This window comes from Heliangelus exortis, chromosome 1 (assembly GCF_036169615.1).
Source record: "Heliangelus exortis chromosome 1, bHelExo1.hap1, whole genome shotgun sequence".
Taxonomy (NCBI): Eukaryota; Metazoa; Chordata; class Aves; order Apodiformes; family Trochilidae; genus Heliangelus; species Heliangelus exortis.
The window spans coordinates 59,593,893-59,612,677 of NC_092422.1; the positions used below are offsets into that span (position 1 = coordinate 59,593,893).

Sequence of the window (18,785 nt, forward strand, 5' to 3'; positions counted from 1 at the left end):
TCTTTTCTAGTCAGACAAGCTACCCCCAGGGTATTCAGTGTCCTGAGCTGGAAAATAAGGATAGAGAGCAGAATAACACCCCCCACCCCCCCACCCCTCCCAATCCATGGGGAAGCAATTAATGACCTGCTGTGGTACCTGGACACTCATAAGTCTATGGGGCCGGATGGGATCCACCCAATAGTACAGAGGGAACTGGTGGAGGAGCTCACCAAACCTCTCTCCATCATTTATCAATAGTCTTGGTTAACAGGGGAGGTCCCAGGCGACTGCAGGCTTGCCAGTGTGACACCCATCTGCACACATGGCTGTCAGGAGGATTTGGGGAACTATAGGCCTGTCATCCTGACCTCGGGACCAGGGGAAATCATGGAGAGGTTCCTCTTGAGTGCACCCATATGGCAAGTGCAGGACAGCCAGGGGATTAGGCCCAGCCAGCATGGCTTCAGGAAAGGCAGGTCTTGCTTTACCAACCTGATCTTCTTCTACGACCAGGATGAGCGAAAGGCTGGGGACATTGTCTCTCTAGACTTCAGTAAAGCCTTTGATGCTGCCTCCCACAGTATTCTCCTAGAGAAGCTGGAGGCTCATGGCATAGTCAGGTGTACTCTTTGCTGAGTTAGAAGCTGTCTGAGTGGCCAGGTTGAGTGAATGGAATTAAATCTATTTAAATATAGTGGCATTCCCCAGGGCTCAGTGCTGGGACTGGTCTTGTTCAATATCTTTATCAATAATCTAGGTGAGGGAATTGAGTGCTTCCTCAGCAAGCTTGCAGGCAACACCAAGGTGGGTGGGAGTACTGATCTGCTTGAGGGTGGGATTGCTCTGCAAGTTGGATCAATGGGCAGAGGTCAGTTGTATGAGGGTCAATAAGGCCAAGTGCTGGGGTCCACATTTTAGTCATAGCTGCCCCGTGCAGTGCTACAGGCTTGGGGAGGAGTGACTGGAAAACTGCCTGGAGAAAAAGGACCTGAGGGTGCTGGTCAATATCCAGCTGAATATGAGCCAGCAGTGTGCCCAGGTGGGGCTGACAGCATCCTGACCTGCATCAGAAATCCTGTGGGCAGCAGATCTAGGGATGTAGTTGTGCCCCTATACTTGTCACTGGTGAGGCTTCATCTTGAGTACTGTGTTCAGGTCTGGGCCTTTCACTAAAAGAAAGACATTGAATTTCTGGAGTGTGTCCAGGGAAGGGCAACCAAACTGGAGAAGGGTCTAGAGAACAAGTCCTGTGGAGAGAGGCTGAGGGAACTGGGATTGTTTAGTTGGGAGGAGAGAAGGGTGAGACAAGACCTCATCGCTCTCTACAACTACCTGACTGGAGGTTGTAGTGAGGAGGGTGTTCACTTTTCTCCCAAGTGAATAATGATAGGACTAGAGGAAATGGTCTGAAGTTGCATCAGAGGAGACTTAGACTAGATGTTGAGACCAATTTATTTACCAGCAGAGTAGTCAGGCACTGGAATGGGCTGCCCAGGGAGGTGGTGGAGTCACCATCTCTAGAGGTGTTCAAAACCGTGTAGATGAGGCACTTCAGGACATGCTCCAGTGGGCATGGTGGGGATCTTTGTTTTGAGTTAATTTTGTTTTGTTTTTTTTCTGGGTGGACAGATGGACTTGGTGATCTTAGAGGTCTTTTACAACGATGGTGATTCTGTGATAGTGCTGTCTGTAGAGTGCTGTTTGTAGTCCCACACAAGAAGTCCTGAGCAAAACAAGAAGAGGAGGAGTATTTGCTGTGAAAAATGTCCATATCCTTTTAGCTACAAGAAATCTGAAACTTGTGGTACATAGTTATTATAAAGCATGGCACTTTTATGGACTTGCAAAGCTTAACTAAAAATTTCTACTGTTGGAAACAGTTCCCAGGACATGTTGGATACATGTTCCCAGGAATCAATAATGGTTTCCCATTCCATGTAGACTGGAAAAATGAGAGGACAAGTAACATGGACCTGTCACTATTTGTTTAAAAATACTATTAATTTGTATGAACCAAGATATTTCCTTCTAGCCTTATACATTTTTAGTATGCCTTAATGTACTAAAACTGGGGAGCTACCTGATCTTTGAAAAGGAATGTGCACTGCTACACATTTCTAAATATATATGTATTATTATCTCTTTGAGTTTTGATGTGTAGATAATGTATTATTCTACATAAATAACAATTTCAATTTCAGCCACTCAGAGTGAGTTCTGATTGATAACATACACCATCCTGTGATTATGGCATTTGTTTTGAATTCTGTTGCTTGAATTGTTTTGAATATTTTTTTTATTATTTCTAAGGGTAAACCAACTGTGATCTATTTTCTGTCTACTTACCTGCTTTTTTTTTTTTTTTTTTTTTTTTTTTTTTTTTTTAAATGAAACATGGACTTCTGAGCCTGCAAGTAACCCTGTAAAGTAAATTTGAAGGGTTTTTCAAATCATGGTATGAAGTTGATTTTTTGCAGATCCATTTTTTCAAATTTTGCTTGTCTTGGTTCCATGTAAATCATAAGGAATGAATTCTAACTTATTAGTAGAGTTCCTTTATTTCCATTGCTACTTCCATTTTAAGTCATTTCGCTAACATTTAAAAATTATTTTTCTGTAGCAAAATGAGGGCTATCGAGCTTTATCCTTGTCCGGGCATGTTGGTTTTGATAGTTTACCCGATCAGCTGGTTAAAAAAGCCATCAAGCAGGGCTTCTGCTTCAACATTCTTTGCATTGGTGAGTAGTATCCGTGTGGTTTAAGGCTTCAGTAGTATCCTCATTCTTAGGAAGTCACTGAAATTGACGTCCAGTTGCAATGTTGAACTCCTTCTTGAATGTTAAGCTTGAACTATTAATTCCTCCACTTCCCCCAGCTTTTGTTTTGTGTTGAGCATTTTCATAAACAACATCCAGACAAAAATTGTTAAAACTGGATGCCATGGATTTCTTGATTTATGGGCAGCTTCTTGGATTCTTTTGAGTGAAATAGACTATACTCCATTTTTACTGTAACAAAGAGCTTCAGACCAAAAAAATCCTAACATTCCAACGTGGTGTGACTGAAGTCCTCTATTCATCAGATGTTTGCTATAGTATTTTACCCTTACCCAGAAAAACCCTGTGTTTGAATTCTGTGGTTTCACAGCTAGTTACTTAGCTTTTAAAAATCTGTAAAAAATGTATTAACACTTTTAAAGAAACACTTTTTAAAGCAGTGTCAAGAGACTGTTCTACTTATTACTCATTAGCAAGTAATGCTCTCTTTTCTGTAGGCTGAAAATACTAACTAAAGGATATTTAGAGTTCATTATGCAAAAGGAATGCAGATAACCATTTTCGTTGGACAAATCAGTTGACAAGTTTTTGTGTAAATTTTTCAAGTTGCTGTGACAACACTTCTTGGGCTTTGTAGGTGTTTATTTGTTGTGCAAACTCTCTTCCCTAACCCTTCTCTTCAGGGGAAACTGGAATTGGGAAATCAACCTTGATGAACAGTTTGTTTAATGCCAATTTTGATGACCCCGTGTCAACACATTTCCTGCCAAGTGTCCAACTTCGAGCCCAGACTTATGAACTCCAGGAAAGTAATGTTCTTTTGAAGCTGACCATTGTACATACAGTGGGATTTGGTGACCAGATAAATAAAGCAGATAGGTAAGTCTCTTCTTGTTACAATGGTATGCAGAAGTTTTTTCTTCTCATCTAGGAAAGGATTTAAGAAATCAGCTGAACTCTGCTCCTTGCTTTATGATAGAATATTTTATAAATCTATATAAATAAAATGTGCAATAGTGACTAGTGTTTCTTCTGGGGTAAAGGGAGAAGGTCAGCAGGAGACTTTTTAAACAAGAAAAGAGACTATAAGGTACTGTAGATTGTATAGATTAGATCAATAGTGTTTCTAACAGTTGAATTGGAATATATTGAAGTCCTTAAACTGGAAGGAGCATCAGGTGTATTGCATTTTTCTATGTGTGTTGGACAGCTAAATCTAAGATGTAGAGATATCATGCTAGTGTCTTTCACAACTTTTTTTATTCTCTACTTTTATGGATTGAAGATTTTAAAATACTGATCTGTTTCTTGTTTGTTCCACCTTAATTGTAAAGAATTCTAACAATCCCTTGTGCTATATGAGTGCCTAAATGATAATGGTTATAAATGAAAGTTAGAAAGTCACATTAAGACTATCATGAAAGTTAGGGTTTATGGTATGATTGGAAAACAGCTGATACTAGTGACTTGGGTGAATGGGATGCAAGTAGACATCAATATAGATATTGGAGGTTTTGATGAATGGTGTAGGAGCTGCCTTTAGTGTAAAATGACTACCTCTGAATTTTAATGGTATTTGATGGTAGCAGCAGAAATGTAAAAGGGTGCTACTTGAAAAACTAGCAACCCTTTCTTTTAGAAAACAGTTCATAATGTGGTTTTAGTTAGGATAAAATCTACTTAAATTGTACTTATTGCAAATCCGATTTATATTCCTCTCTTATATTCCTCCTTTTCAATTTTGTCTGTTGTTTAAGAGCTCTATCATGTAGAGTACTTCATCTTCAGAAGATAAAGGAGGTCCTATTAGTACTGGTAATTGCATGTTCTTTCTTTTCTTGTATTGTATCCAAGTTACTTGTATCTTCCTTGTATCTAATAGTTCTAAAGTTGCATAGCTTGATAGCAAAAATGTATAAACCTTGGGAAGATTGGTTATAATAATAACTAAATTTATGTAGCTTTTTCCACTAATAGTAGCTAGAAAATGTTTTATCTGGATTTCTTTATTTGAGTAGCCTTTAAGAAATTAAGATTACTCTGTACATTTAATTTTCTGCTGTACTGAGTAGATACTTGAGCAGCTTTTTGACACGCAAAGCAAAAATCCATGGAACAGTACAAAAGGAATTCCTTTCTTAGTCTTGCTTTGTTTCAGAGTAGCTAATCTCTGGTTGTTAAATTTTATATCTTACAGCTGTCAGCCAATAGTGGATTATATAGATGCACAATTTGAAGTCTATCTCCAGGAAGAATTGAAAATTAAACGTTCTTTATCTAGCTGCCATGATACTCGCATCCATGTCTGCCTCTATTTCATTTCACCTACAGGCCATTCCCTAAAAACCCTAGATTTGTTAACCATGAAAAGACTAGACAGCAAGGTAAGACATGGAAACAGAGTTCTAAGAATTTGTCTTATTTTCTAAAACATTTTGCAGCTTTTAGATCCTCTACCACTTTACAGTTCTGTATCTGTATGTTGGAATTCGGGGTCTTGTTTGATACTTGCATATCTGAAGAGGCAGATGCCATGAACAGAACACTCTAACAGCATGCCTTTTTCTGAAATAGTCTGCATCAGTGTTTTAAACTTCACATTTTCTTTTTTTTTTTTTTTTTTTTTTTTTTTTAAAGCTTTAAAATAGCAGTTTCTGGTGTGATCACTTGCACTTTTTAAGTTCTTAATTTTCCTCCTCTAATGGGGCTATATGAACTGGGTGAAGCTAAATGTTTAACTCATTTTGAAAAAGTTAGCATAATTTGGATTTAAGTTATTGACATTTTGAGACATTTGAAACCTTAAATGCATTTTCTGTTCCTTTAGCCTTTTCCTTTTTGCTTTACTACAGTCCCTTCTGCTAAATTTTCTTTCTGCATTTCCTTGTTCATGAGATGTCTCTTCAAAATAACAAAGATCAAATCAGCTCTCTGTTCCACATTTGTGATTGATGACCACATGGTAATCTTGTAGTTTTGTTTCTGGATGTATTTTGCATTTTGAATTTTGTATGTGTGTGTCGGGGGGGGGTGAGGTTATGGTGTAATAAGGGTAGGGGGAGTAAGATAATTTCTTTCTGCTGGGGTGTTGGTTTATGCCAAATGAAAATGCTTGTGAAACTACTGTAATGTGCACTGATAGCTGAAGAGCCTTGATACTAGAAAGTGAGACAGTTTTGTGGAGCATATTGTTCTACTCTGACTTTTTAATTCAGAGATTGTGCTGAACCACAAAAGTATTAGGTTTCTAGGTTGTGCTCTCTCTTCACTGAACTCAGTAAAAACCAAACAAACAGAGCTTCTACCAAATAAAAGGAAATAGACCCATGAATCCCAGCATCCTGATAATATATTTTTCCATTAGGATAAAAAGCAAATATTTCTGCTACGGGGGGTTTTAGTTTCTAGCTACCTACTCTACATATTTTTGGTTCTTCTTTGCCTCAAAGAGAACTGTTGGTTTTGTCCCTTTTCAATGGATTCTACTTTCTGATCTTTCTACATGTATGCACACTCAAAAAGTATAGACTTGAACTGTAGTTTGGTTTCCATCTCACTGTGGAACGTGTTCGTGATGCTTTCAGTACTGGTTTCTCCTGGTGACAATTCAAAACTCAGAATTTCCAAGGATGTGTAAGTCTCTGGGTGCATTGGCTCAATATCAGGTTCCATAAAGAGCAGGAGATACAGCAGCATGCATTCACTGAGTATAAGTCTGCATCAAAATTTGTCTTCATTTTCTTTCTAAATCCACCACTGTTTACACTGTTATTCTTTTATTATGGTCTGCTTCTTACAAAACAAGACCAGATTACAGAGTTCATAAGTAAAGAGGATTATTGGAATGGGATAGAGTTATCCTATACTCTGTAATCCCGGGAGAAAACCAGAGGTATCTGGTTTTTGCAATAAAATTTTCTCTGTTGCTTATAAGTTGGATGAGTAGCTAAGGATTTGGCCTCTTTTAGCCATTAGAAAGTCCTGTAAGTTGGAATCACTGTGAACCAAACAGGTTTCATTCACAGATTAAAGGAATCTTTTGTTTTTTTTTTTTTATTGATTTCTTTTTTTTTGATTGTTTCTTTTTTTGATTGTTTCTTTTTGTTGATTTAACTAATAGATCTCTATTTATAAGTAATTATTGCGAAATTATGTGCAGATTAGAGTTAAGTCCAGAAATGCCATGAGTGTACTTTGTGGCATTTGATTTTGGGCGCTTCTTCCTTCAAAAAAAAAAGGATCTTTGGGAATTTTTGTATAGATTCATAGAGCTATACTTAAATCAGCCTGCAGGTTATCAACCAATAATAATTTCAAGTATGGGTTTTTTTTTCCCTTCTCTATAGCATAAAGGGGCAACAGATATTTTGACATTAATGTAAGGTGTTACATAGAAAAATCTTAATTTAGAGTAATAGCATATTTTCTAATTGAGGGAAGAAGTGACATTTTGCCTATTAGGCAGCTAAGTGGTAAGAAGTCTGAGTTTGGTGCCAGCAAACAGAGAAGTAGTGTGCATGGATGAGGTTTATCCTGGTGACTTTATATGGTGATTCTGCATAGCTATTGAATGAGGCAGTATCAGCTGCTTCTTCCTATTGTACGTGCTTAAGTGTTTTGGGCAGCCAGTTCCCCAGATGAGGGAACTGATTTAAATTGCAAGCTAAAGATTTCTGCTTTGTTAGGGAACTGATAAAGCTGGAAAAAAAATCTCCCTCCTTGGACAGCTGCACAGACTTTTAGTTCTACCTGGCAATGAGCAGCTTCTGGCAAGGGCAGGCCTCTTGCTTCTATTTTTAAGTGTAGACTTTTTATGTGGGGTTAGAGTGATAGCTTTGTAGCAAATTCCAGTTTTGTAGTTGTTGAGAGCTGTACCTGGGGCAGAGGCTGGAAAGCAAGCAGTTGGTTTCTGGGTGAGTAGGAGGCACAGGGGAGAGCAGTGGGACTTGGGATGCATCTGCATGTACTCCAGAAGCAATACAATTTAATTCTATATATGATAGAAAACCTAAGTTGAAGTCCTCAGTTAATTTAATTGAATCTGTGAATTACTCCTAGGTGTAATAGATTGCCTATACAATAATAAATTAACTTTTATATTTATATTCTAAATCCTAGCATTTCACTTTTTTTTAGTTATTTTACTCTGTATGTACTTAGGTTGCTACACAATTAAGGACTATCATCAAGTTATCTAAGAGGTCATACTTCAGAGTTGGCATGTTTGGTTTTTTTTTTCTGGTTGGATATTTTGCTTAAGGTGGAGGATTTCTTTAAAAAACATCCATTTTGAATACATTCTTGAGATTCCGTAACTAGGCATTTCCATACAGGCAGATTATTCAGAATAACAAGAATGTCTTCAGGGGTTTTTGGTTTGGGTTTTTTTATTTTTTATTTTGGTTCTCCTTCCTTTTTGCATCCATGATCAAGGAACTCTGTAAAACTTGCGTCTTCTGAAATCTGGAAGAATTATTTGTAGTGTTCTTCGAAAATATTTGGACATTTGTTTTGTCTAGTTCTGGAAAATACATCTTTTGGGGGCTGGTGATGGTATTTTTAAGAAAGATTTGGCATCCAGGACCTTCCTATGAAACTGTCATAACTGTGTTAGGAAATACATCAGTTTACCATAATGGAACTGAATTGCAAGTTCTGAATAATTAGTGTAAAGACTGGTAAGCAAGATTCTTCAGTCTTCATCATTCCTCTGTTCCTAGCAGATATTTGGGAAACTCTCTGCTGCCGTGGTGAGGTAAACAAGATGTTGTAGCTGGAAGGAAAGTTCAAGGAAGCTTCCTTTTCTTTGTGGGTTTAAAATGTCAACTTTCATTTAACACCTGAGCCATATTCTCTAGTGCTATAAACTAAAACAATCTATTTTTTTTTCCACAGAGATATAAATACTTAATTTCTTTTAGTTAATAATCAGGTTTTGGTGTTCTTTTGAGTACTTCACAGTATGAAACTTCCTTCCTGTTCTTTCCTCAGAATCAATTAATTTTAAGGAAGTGTATTAAATAATCTGTTGTGATTTTGTTAAATAATGCCAGTGAATATATTTATCATGTTTTTTCAAGCCTTGTTAACAATTGATGGAAAAGTTTGGGCTATGCGGGAAGTTTTAAACACAATCAAATTTTAATTTATAAAAGATATTGCCTCAAAATTGGAGTCTTACACATTTCATATAATTTGTGTCATTAATAGGTGAACATTATACCTATCATAGGCAAAGCAGACAGCATTTCTAAAACAGAACTACAGAAGTTCAAGAACAAAATCATGAGTGAATTAATTGGTAATGATGTTCAGATATACCAGTTTCCAACTGATGATGAAACCATTTCTAAGACTAATAACATCATGAATGTAAGTAAATGACAAAAACACTGATATTTCAGTATTAAAGCATCACTCTCTAACGTTAATTCATGACTGTTCTTTTACCTTTATCTTGAGATTTACAAGTTTGCATGTAAAAAGTTTTATTTCATTTATTTTTCTATCTCAACAGCTCCTCATTTTGTTTTTTTTTTTTCACCTGCTAACAAATCTTCCTGCCCCTCTGCTATTAACAGAAGTTGTTTTAGAAGGCTTTTTATTTTCTGGCTCATCAACAGAAAATAGTTTCTCACTCCAATACTTATTCTGACTTTGGCATACTTAACATATAAATGCTAACATAGATGGACAGATTTGCTTTGCTCTTTTCCTCAACAAATACTTCCTTACATTAGTTAGGGAAGATATTTAAATGCCTTGTTTCTCCATTATTCTTTGGTCTTTATGATGTGGGAGGTGTCCCTGTGCATGCAGGGGGCTTGAATCTTGGTGATCTTTGAAGTCCCTTCTAGCCCTAACCATACTGTGATTCCATGATTCTACAGCAAGTCTTCCATCTGCTTTTACCTTTCATTTAGTACTTTCATTTTAACTTAAGACAAATTTTCTCTGGGAATTAGAAAGTCAGAGATAATTCTGCCCTTTTTACTATTGCCTTTTCAGATCCTGCCAGGAGTATCTGCCAGCTTCAGCTTAGCTTGTGAAGCCTAGACATCTTTGCTTTGAGCACTTTCTCTGTGTTTGTGATTCATGTGCATATGTCTGGAGATGCACATGGATGGATGTTTGCATATAATGGGGTTTGTAAGTTGGGAGGAGGAGGCTGTGTGCCTGAGTTTATGGCTCTGCAGTCCCAGCCACTGTCTCACTTGATCCAGGGAGTGAGGATGTGCAGGCTGTGGTTCAGTAGCAGGTCCTTCTGCTGGGGGAAAAGTTGATGATCTGGTACTTTTTTTTTTTTTTTTCCAATCCATTATTTTTTTATTATTATTATTTGGTCATTTGTTGTAGGTTGCCATGCAGATATTAAGTGCCCAGCCTGTATTTCTGGCCATTTGGCCGAGCCCACATCAGTATCCATACCTCAGGTTCAAACCTGTCATCATCTCATGGCTGTTTCTTGGGGTATGAACCCTGGCTGAATGGGATTTAGAGGGATGTTCCAGAGCAGCTTTCTGTTTTCTGCTGCTACTCTTTTAACGCAGCTCAGGATGTAATCAGCCAAACCTGCCAAATCAAGTCCAACCTGTTGCCCACCAGGAACCTGAAGTCTTTTTCTGTGAAGTTCCTTCCCAGACAGTTGGCCCTCAGCATACGCTGGAGCATGGGGTTAGTCCTGCTGAAGTGCAGGACTTGGCATTGCTCTCATTTGAACTTCATGAGATTCCTGTTGCCCCATTTCTACAGCTTGTCAAGGTTCCTCTGAATTGGCAGCACACTCATGGGGTCTATGAATTGCTCCTCCCAGTTTTGTTATTGCACCTTGGCCTTTGTAGTAGTAGTTGGACTGGCTACTCATCTCTTTAAAGTGGTTCTTGGTTTGAAACTCCCTGTTGGCTTTTCCTGAAATGGTTTATTTCTGAACTGTTTCCTTTTCAGTTCTGATATAAGAATGCTGAGAGGTAAGACTGTCTTGGTGTCACTCTTACAGGGGCATTTGCCATTTGCTGTAGTAGGAAGCACAGAATTTGTAAAAATTGGAAACAAAATGGTGAGAGCTCGTCAGTACCCTTGGGGCACTGTAGAAGGTAAATGGATTCTCAGAACTATTTTACTAGACTTTTGTTGTTTTTCTTGAAGTATAAAATCCCCCAGTACTAATAAGGGCTGATATTATCCACTGATACCATATTGATTTTATTTTGGATCAACAGTTTAAGGAGTTTGACAATTAATACTTGAGGTGGGCACTAACTGATAGTTTTATCAGCACTGATGCATCTCTGGAATCAAATTTTGAGGTGGTGTATGTAATATTTGGGTAGGTTGGTATGTTGGAAGTGCCTCTAGCACTACTAGATTTCAATGTTTTATGATTGTCAGTAATGAACAGAATAAAAAAGGGAGAAATTCATCATTGTTCAATTCAGACAGGATATCAGGATGTGTTGAAATATGTTCACCAGAACTTAGAATTAGTCCTTCAATGTGTATATTAGAAATTTTAAGGAATAAGATATATAATAAACACCAAGATACGTTTTCCTGGAAGTATAATTAGTAAAGCAAATAAATTAATCTTCATTTCTAGGGAGAGAAATTAATCTCTATAAATCCTATTTAAAACATATTTTGACGATCTTGCTACTTGTGCATCTTAATAAAGTCTTCTTCCTTTAATTGATTAGTGGAAAATGAGAACCACTGTGACTTTGTGAAGCTCCGTGAGATGCTTATTTACACAAACATGGAAGACTTAAGGGAGCAGACTCATGCACGACATTACGAGTTGTACAGACGCTGCAGGCTGGAAGAGATGGGCTTCAGAGACATTGGCCCTGAGAACAAACCAGTCAGGTAAAAGTCTTCATGTACAACTCTTGCTTTCAGCTTCTGTTCACTTCACTTCACTTGGCTGTTTCAACCCAATGGAAAGCAACACTGATACATGGGATGAGTTTTCAAAGAGGGAAAGAATTGTTTGGGTTTTTTTGAGGGAATATCATAGAATCATAGAATTGGCTGGGTTGGAAGGGCCCTCAGAGATCATCAGGTCCAACCCTTGATCCACTCCCGCTGCAGTTACCAGACCATGGCACTGAGTGCCACATCCAGTCTCTTTTTAAATATCTCCAGGGATGGAGAATCCACTACTTCCCTGGGCAGCCCATTCCAGTGTTTGATCACCCTCTCAGTAAAGAATTTTTTCCTACTATCCAACCTAAACCTCCCCTGGCAGAGCTTAAGTCCATGCCCTCTTGTCTTGTTGGGAGCTACTGGGGAGAAGAGACTGACCCCCCCCTGCCTACCCCCTCCTTTCAGGGAGTTGTAGAAAGTGATGAGGTCTCCCCTGAGCCTCCTCTTCTCCAGACTGAACACCCCCAGCTCCCTCAGCCCTTCCTCACAGGGCTTGTGCTGGATCCCTTCACAGCCTCCTTGCTCTGCTCTGGACCTGCTCCAGCACCTCAATCTCCTTCCTGAACTGAGGGGCCCAGAACTGGACACAGGACTCGAGGTGTGGCCTCACCAGGGCTGAGTACAGGGGCAGAATCCCTTCCCTGGACCTGCTGGCCACGCTGTTCCTGATACAGGCCAGGATGCCATTGGCCTTCTTGGCTACCTGGGCACACTGCTGGCTCATGTTCAGCTTCCTGTCAATCCAGACTCCCAGGTCCCTTTCTGCCTGGCTGCTCTCCAGCCACTCTGTCCCCAGCCTGTAGCACTGCATGGGGCAGCTATTCATTCAGTTATCTTCATAAAGAGGTGTATGAGATCATATAAGCATTGCTTTTAAAGGTATACAAGCTAGCTGGGTTTCTTCAACCTTTCTCTTTTAGAATAAACCTGGGGATTTTAATTTTTCTCATGGAGAAAGTAATTTTCTTCAGAACTTCATGCCTTTTAAATTCATTTCATTATATATTAGCATGCTGTTTTACTTTCTCTATCTTGAGGAAGGTATCTTCTCTGTCTATACTCCAGAATCTCGTCTGATTCTGGGCAAGGATTTGGTTGGACTCAATTTGAGAAGAAACGGAAGCAGAAACTTTTGTTAAGTCTTTCACCACACTGTTGGCAAATTATTGTTACTACTGTTATTATCTGCTATAATAACAAATGTCTAGCCTTCTAAGGTAAAAAAGTCTCTTCTTACAATGTAGGAAGTTACTAGAGGATCCCAAAAGAAAGTTAAGCAGAGGGTTAGTTACACTTGTTTGTTTCATGTAACAAAGCTGCTTTCTGTAGCAGGTATTTACAGTTTCTATATGGAGTCTTTTTAATGTTTTATTTTCAATTCTGTAATCTCCCTTTCCCTTTTCCCATTTTCTTTGGTCGTTTTATGCATTTGTAAATGCATTTATGTATTTGTAAGTGGTTCGAATCCTGCTGTGGAAGAACTGATGCTTCAGGAGTTGTTCAAGCCTTCACAGGGTAGCCAAGTGCAATTTTTGCATAGTCATGGTGGGAAATGCCAACTTAAAACAAGACATGAAAACAAAATATGACTATGCATTAAAAACAGTTTCTAGTACTTCAAACCAGCTGGTTTGGTTACTTCTTGCTTTATTTAGTGGTCAGACTGTCTTTACCTATTCTAAAAAAAGACTTTTAAATGGCTTTCCTCCAAATAGTTATTTTCAGTGGCTTAAATGCTTTGCTTTCACCTATACTTTGCACAGAATTTCTAAGGCAGTTGCAACTACCATAACTTGTAGAGTGTTGATGGAGCAGCATTTCTTTTACTTTAGCTATGTATAATTTACATGTGATTTAAACAAAAATAATTAAATAAGATTAATGTGGCCAAGGAAGATGCTGGATATAGGCTCTTCTTTCTGAAGTGTTAATGTCAAGGCACATTTAAAGATTAGTTCATTTAGATGATCTTGAGTTGAGATCCCAGTGGTCTCTTTATATTTCTCTTGACTTACCAAGAAATGAACAAATCCTTTTCATAAATAGAGAACCAATGTTTGAATGAAGTTTAATACTAACTGAAACTGACCATAGACTTTTCATTTGGTTTAGATTTAGGTTTAAAAGCATAAACTAACAGTGGATATCTTGTTATCTTTGTCTAGGGAGAGCTTTTTTGTTTTTTACAGATTTGTTCATGGCAATATTGACTGCAGTATCTTTGGCTTTTCTGAACTTGAATTTTACAATGTGTATCAATCTTAAGATAAGAGTTGAATGATAAAAATAAGCATCCACAGAATTCCTTCCACAAACACAAGAATTGTCTTTGTAAAACCCCTAAACATTTTGCATTTTACTAATGGTGTAAAGCAGCAGGTTTGTATCAGAATGTCACAGTATTTTGCACTTCAGAATTTGGTTTAGAAATGAATTGCTTTGTGAGGATACAGAAAAGCTAAGTTCCCTCTCATGTAATTTCTATGGATGGCCTGCTGTGAGCTTGTTGAGAGCTTTGTGGCAAGACAATACACTTAATAATTACTTTTGGTAATTTGCATCTGTTGAAAATGTCATTGTTTTGAAAGGATGACAATAGATATTCTGTAAGAATGTAGAAAAATTAATGTTTTCCCAGATCAACTTGGACAGAAAGAGAAAAGTGGGACTTGGATAAGAATGTGGGGTTGTCCCTCAGGTATGTGGCACAGTGGTCTGAGACTTGAGGTCTGAAAGCAAAGGCATTTGGTCTTTTTGGGAGAAAAGTTTTATGATACCATAAACAGGGAAGAAAATTTGGAGGATCTATATGTAGTGTAACTAAAATACTAATATAGACTTAGACATGAAGTGTTTTATGAAATCCCTGAGGAAACAATAAAAAGTGTCATCCTCAGCAGGGTGATAGAAGACTTCTCTTCCCATAGAAGAAGTTCAGTGCATCCCATTTTACTGACTTGTAAATTTAATATGTTTCAGTATAGGGACTATCCTCTTCTTCTAGGCAAAAATGTGTTATGAAATTGTCATTCTCTTTTTTCCTTAAGGATGTTTACAGTATGTACCAGGATTCAAAGAGCTGAAGTTTTGTACTATAGTTAATATTGCATAGCAGTATACGACCGATGATTAAAATTTCATGCTTCTTTTGTAAATAATGATCAAAATGCCTGTTAAAAAGTGATATTTTTTACCTAAGATGTATCTGTCTGTGTACTAAATTTGTTAATAAGAATTGGGTTATTTTATGTAAATTTAGAAAACTTCTGCTAGACTTGAATAATGGGCTGAATTTACTGCACTGGGATTTGTAGCATTTGAACACTGACATTTGAGTAGCTAATCTGCCCTGCCTTTTGGCATGCCATGAAAAAGTTGCCTGTGAAGTTCCTGGTCCATTCATTTGGACTTAGAAGTACAAGAGGAGTTTATTCATCCAAAATTGTATACCACTGCAATGCAAAACCAGTAGTTCTTGGATATCCAGCTGCCATGTGAGATAGGTTGTGGGCAGGCACCTATAAAAGCTTTCACTCTTACATGTGAAAAAAATGTTGGCAAGCTTTATATTTTTATGGGAGTCATGGAAAGAGGTGGTTTCAGCACAAAATGGAAATATACATTTGCATCTTTTTTACTAGGTGTGAAGAGGGAAAATAAAGATAGTAGTAGTCTGAAGTGACTGTCTTGTGTGCACTTTTAAAAATATCTGTTTTCTAATCCTTTTTGTAAAGGATCTAATCCTTTTCTAATACTTTTTGTAAATTTTTCCCGTAGTAACTTTTAAATTTCTTTATTTGCAGTTGCATTCCATGGGTTAACTCAGTTCAGATCAGTCTGTTAGTTTCTCCCTAATAATTTATGAACCAACTCCATTTTCTCCCTAATAATTCATGAACCAACTCTCCATTTTGAACCTCATTAAAGTGTTGAATGCTTCCATGTTGGTGTTCTCACTGCCAGAAAAGCACAAAAGCTCTGCTTCTACCAGTTTTTGGCCAGGCAGTGTGCATTTATTGTCAGCAAATCATTACCTCTGAAGTAAGTGCTGTTTTCTGGAACTCTTGGGGTCTCAGCAGTACTGCAGTAGGATGACAGAACCACAGAATGGTTTGGGTTGGAAGGAACCTCTAAAGGCCATCTAGTCCAACCCCCCTGCAGTAAGCAGGGAAATCCTCAGCTAGATCAGGTTGCTCAGAGCCTTGTGAAGCCTCAGCTTGAATATCTCCAGGGATGAGGCCCCAACTACCTCCCTGGGCAACCTGTCCCATTTTTCCACCACCTTCATGGTAAAGAACTTGTTCCTAACATCCAACCTAAATCTACTCCTCTCTAATATAAAACCATTGCCCCTCATCCTATCACTACAGGCCCTTGCAAGCATTCCTTCTCCAGCCTTCCTATAGGCCCTCTCAGATATAGGAAAATAATATTTCAGATATTAGGTCTCCCTGGACCCTCCTCTTCTCCAGACTGAACAACCCCAGCTCCCTCAGCCTGGCTTCACAGGAGAGGTGTTGCAGCCCCCTGATCACTTTCATGGCCTGGGATGAGAAGATCATGGGTGATTTGGAAGTAGGTGCAGCTATTGCACAGAAAAGATACAAATGATTACTCACAGTAAGCAATGAGTATTTGGGAAGTAGTACTATTAGTACTATAGTGCTATACTAATTGTACAGTAAAAAAAGTGTAAGGGTATAGTCAGGACTTTGGGTAATAAAGTCATTGAGAGAATGGAATGTAAAATCATCCATAGGATTTTGGGCAATTGATTCTGCTGTTTTCAGGATACCTGGTTTATACTGGCATTTTCTGAAAACCTTTTTTTAAATTGAATAATGAGCATAATTTAAATTAATGAGTGATTTGGAACTCACTAAATCTCATTCTTATACCTTTCAAAAACAATATATGAAACTTTTTAATGGAAATCAGAGTTCAGTCTTATGTTGGAGCATCATTCCACAAGGTGAAGAGAATTACAATCACATACGTATTCTATCAGATTAAAATATAATGTGGTAAACCACTTAAAAAATGAACATTCCACCAAATGATGCTTCAGGGAATAAATGGAATAACATCTAAGGCTAAACTTAGTCATACAGTTATAATTTCCAAGCTCTGAAAAACAGCTAATCAGGTATGGGCTTGGAAAGGCTGCCACAGAAAAATTTATGTAATGAAGTCAGTGGATAGCTGAGTATTTTAGGGATGGTTTATGCATTTTGTGCAGTATCTTTTGGATGTAAAAACCAGGAGGTGCTTTTATTATAATCTTTTAATACTTAAAAGTGAGATTTGCATTTCTTTGTTGTTGAAATGTAAAGATAGACCTTTTTTTTGTGTGTGTGTGGAGGGTCTGGTCCTGACTTTTTGATGATCCAGTAATGCCCATCAGGAACCTGAATTCCTAGTTTCAGGCCAGTCTCAGCAAGAAATAATTGCTGAGATGTCCAGAATGGGAAAATATGGAGGTAGGTGAAAACAGAAATGTAGACATAAAGAATGCTTCCAGCCAAACAAGCCTCTCAGTATTCACACACCTTGGATGTTTGCAAAGGAGGAGAGAATTGCTGCTGTTTTGAAGATGGATATTTTGTAAATCTATTTCCCAATCTAGGCTATGATGTTGCTAAAGGGGATATTCTTGTTTTGACATAGGAGAACTAATAGGCAAGGGCTTGTTGAAAAAAGCTGAAGCTTGATATTCATGCTGTATGCTTGTGTTTGTGGGTTCACAGGTGTTCATTGCTCTCTGATGGTAACTGTTTTCTGGTTTAGTTGCTTTTCTTCTCATAATTGCATCTTTTTTTCTTCATAATAGTTGCAGTTTAATTGGAACATAAACTTCTCAGTTTCTCAAAATACGAACAATCATATATTCCATGATTTATTCATCCCTGAACCTTCCAGTTCTCAAACAAAAACATGTTTGTTTTTCAGTCTGTTTTGAGGATGATGACAGAAAAACTGGAATGATTCATAAATGTGACTAAGTTCACATGCAGAGGAAAGTTGGTATGACTCTAGTTAGCTTTTCTAAGAAAATAAACCTAATATCTGAAAAGTTATTAGACTTCTTCCTTAAGAACTCACTTGGGAATGGAGTTCATCTGACCAGTTGCAGACCTTTGCATTTGAATTATGTATTTTAACCTCCTTATGGTAAGACTGAGCCACATCCAAAAGACAGGTTTTTCATGCCTCCACTGGGAAAATGGTAATTATTTAGATCTACCACATTCTTAATGTTGCTTAATATCAAACTAGGTAGTTCGCTGAGTCAAGGGCCCATATTAAAAATACCCACCACTAGTTAACTGTTAAGTTTTTTTTTTTTAGTTTTTCTGCCACACATTACTTGAAAGTCAAATGTTATGCAAAAAGTTACATCTGTAACTTTCAAATTTAAAAGCTTTTTAAAATTTAAATGAACAAACTGTAAAATACTGTGTAAATCACAGAATCACAGAATAGTAGGGATTGGAAGGGACCTCCGGAGACCATCCTGTCCAACTCCCCTGCTGTAGCAACCTTGAGTAGGTTGCACAGTAACACAACCAGGTGGATTTTGAATGTCTCCAGAGATGGAGACTTCACAACCTCTCTGGACAGCCTGTTCCAGTGCTCTGTTACCCTCACAGTAAAGAAGTTTTCCCTTATGTCTACACTGAACCTCCTGCGTTGCAGTTTTTGCCCATTGCTCCTTGTTCTGTCACTGAGAGAGACCACTGAGAAGAGGTCCCATTTTCCTGGCACTCTTCCTTTGGGTATTTGTAAGCATTGATGAGGTTCCCCCTCAGTCTCCTGTTTTCCAGGTTAAACAGATCCAGCTCTTTCAGGTTCTCTCCCATGGTTGATGCTCCAGTCCCCAGTCATTTTAGTGGCTCTGTGCTGGACTCCCTCCAGTAGTTTCTGTTCTTCATGAGCTGAGGAGCCCAGAATTGGATGCACAATTCCAGATGTTTCCAGATAGACACACGGGGTATTACAGCTGTGCTTCTGTCAAAGGTGACAGTGCTGTCATCAGGTGCATCATGGAATCCTAAGGTGTAGAATTTCTTCACAATCCCTTACCATCCTCTAAAACCTCAATAA

General features: G+C 38.0%; 1 protein-coding gene across 7 annotated transcripts in view; it reads left to right on the forward strand.

Moving 5' to 3' along the window:
* The window catches only part of SEPTIN10 (septin 10), a 34,631-nt gene that overhangs the window by 7,754 nt on the left and 8,092 nt on the right, over positions 1-18,785 (forward strand). For 4 of the 7 annotated variants that reach the window (XM_071744369.1, XM_071744390.1, XM_071744400.1 and 1 more), the window contains 6 exons: positions 2,603-2,720; positions 3,443-3,638; positions 4,957-5,143; positions 8,970-9,131; positions 10,756-10,852; positions 11,453-11,621. In XM_071744369.1, the coding sequence (XP_071600470.1) occupies positions 2,603-2,720; positions 3,443-3,638; positions 4,957-5,143; positions 8,970-9,131; positions 10,756-10,852; positions 11,453-11,621 (929 nt within the window). The remainder of the gene's footprint in view (positions 1-2,602; positions 2,721-3,442; positions 3,639-4,956; positions 5,144-8,969; positions 9,132-10,755; positions 10,853-11,452; positions 11,622-18,785) is intronic. The other 3 variants (XM_071744420.1, XM_071744429.1, XM_071744409.1) reach the window with 2 other exon arrangements.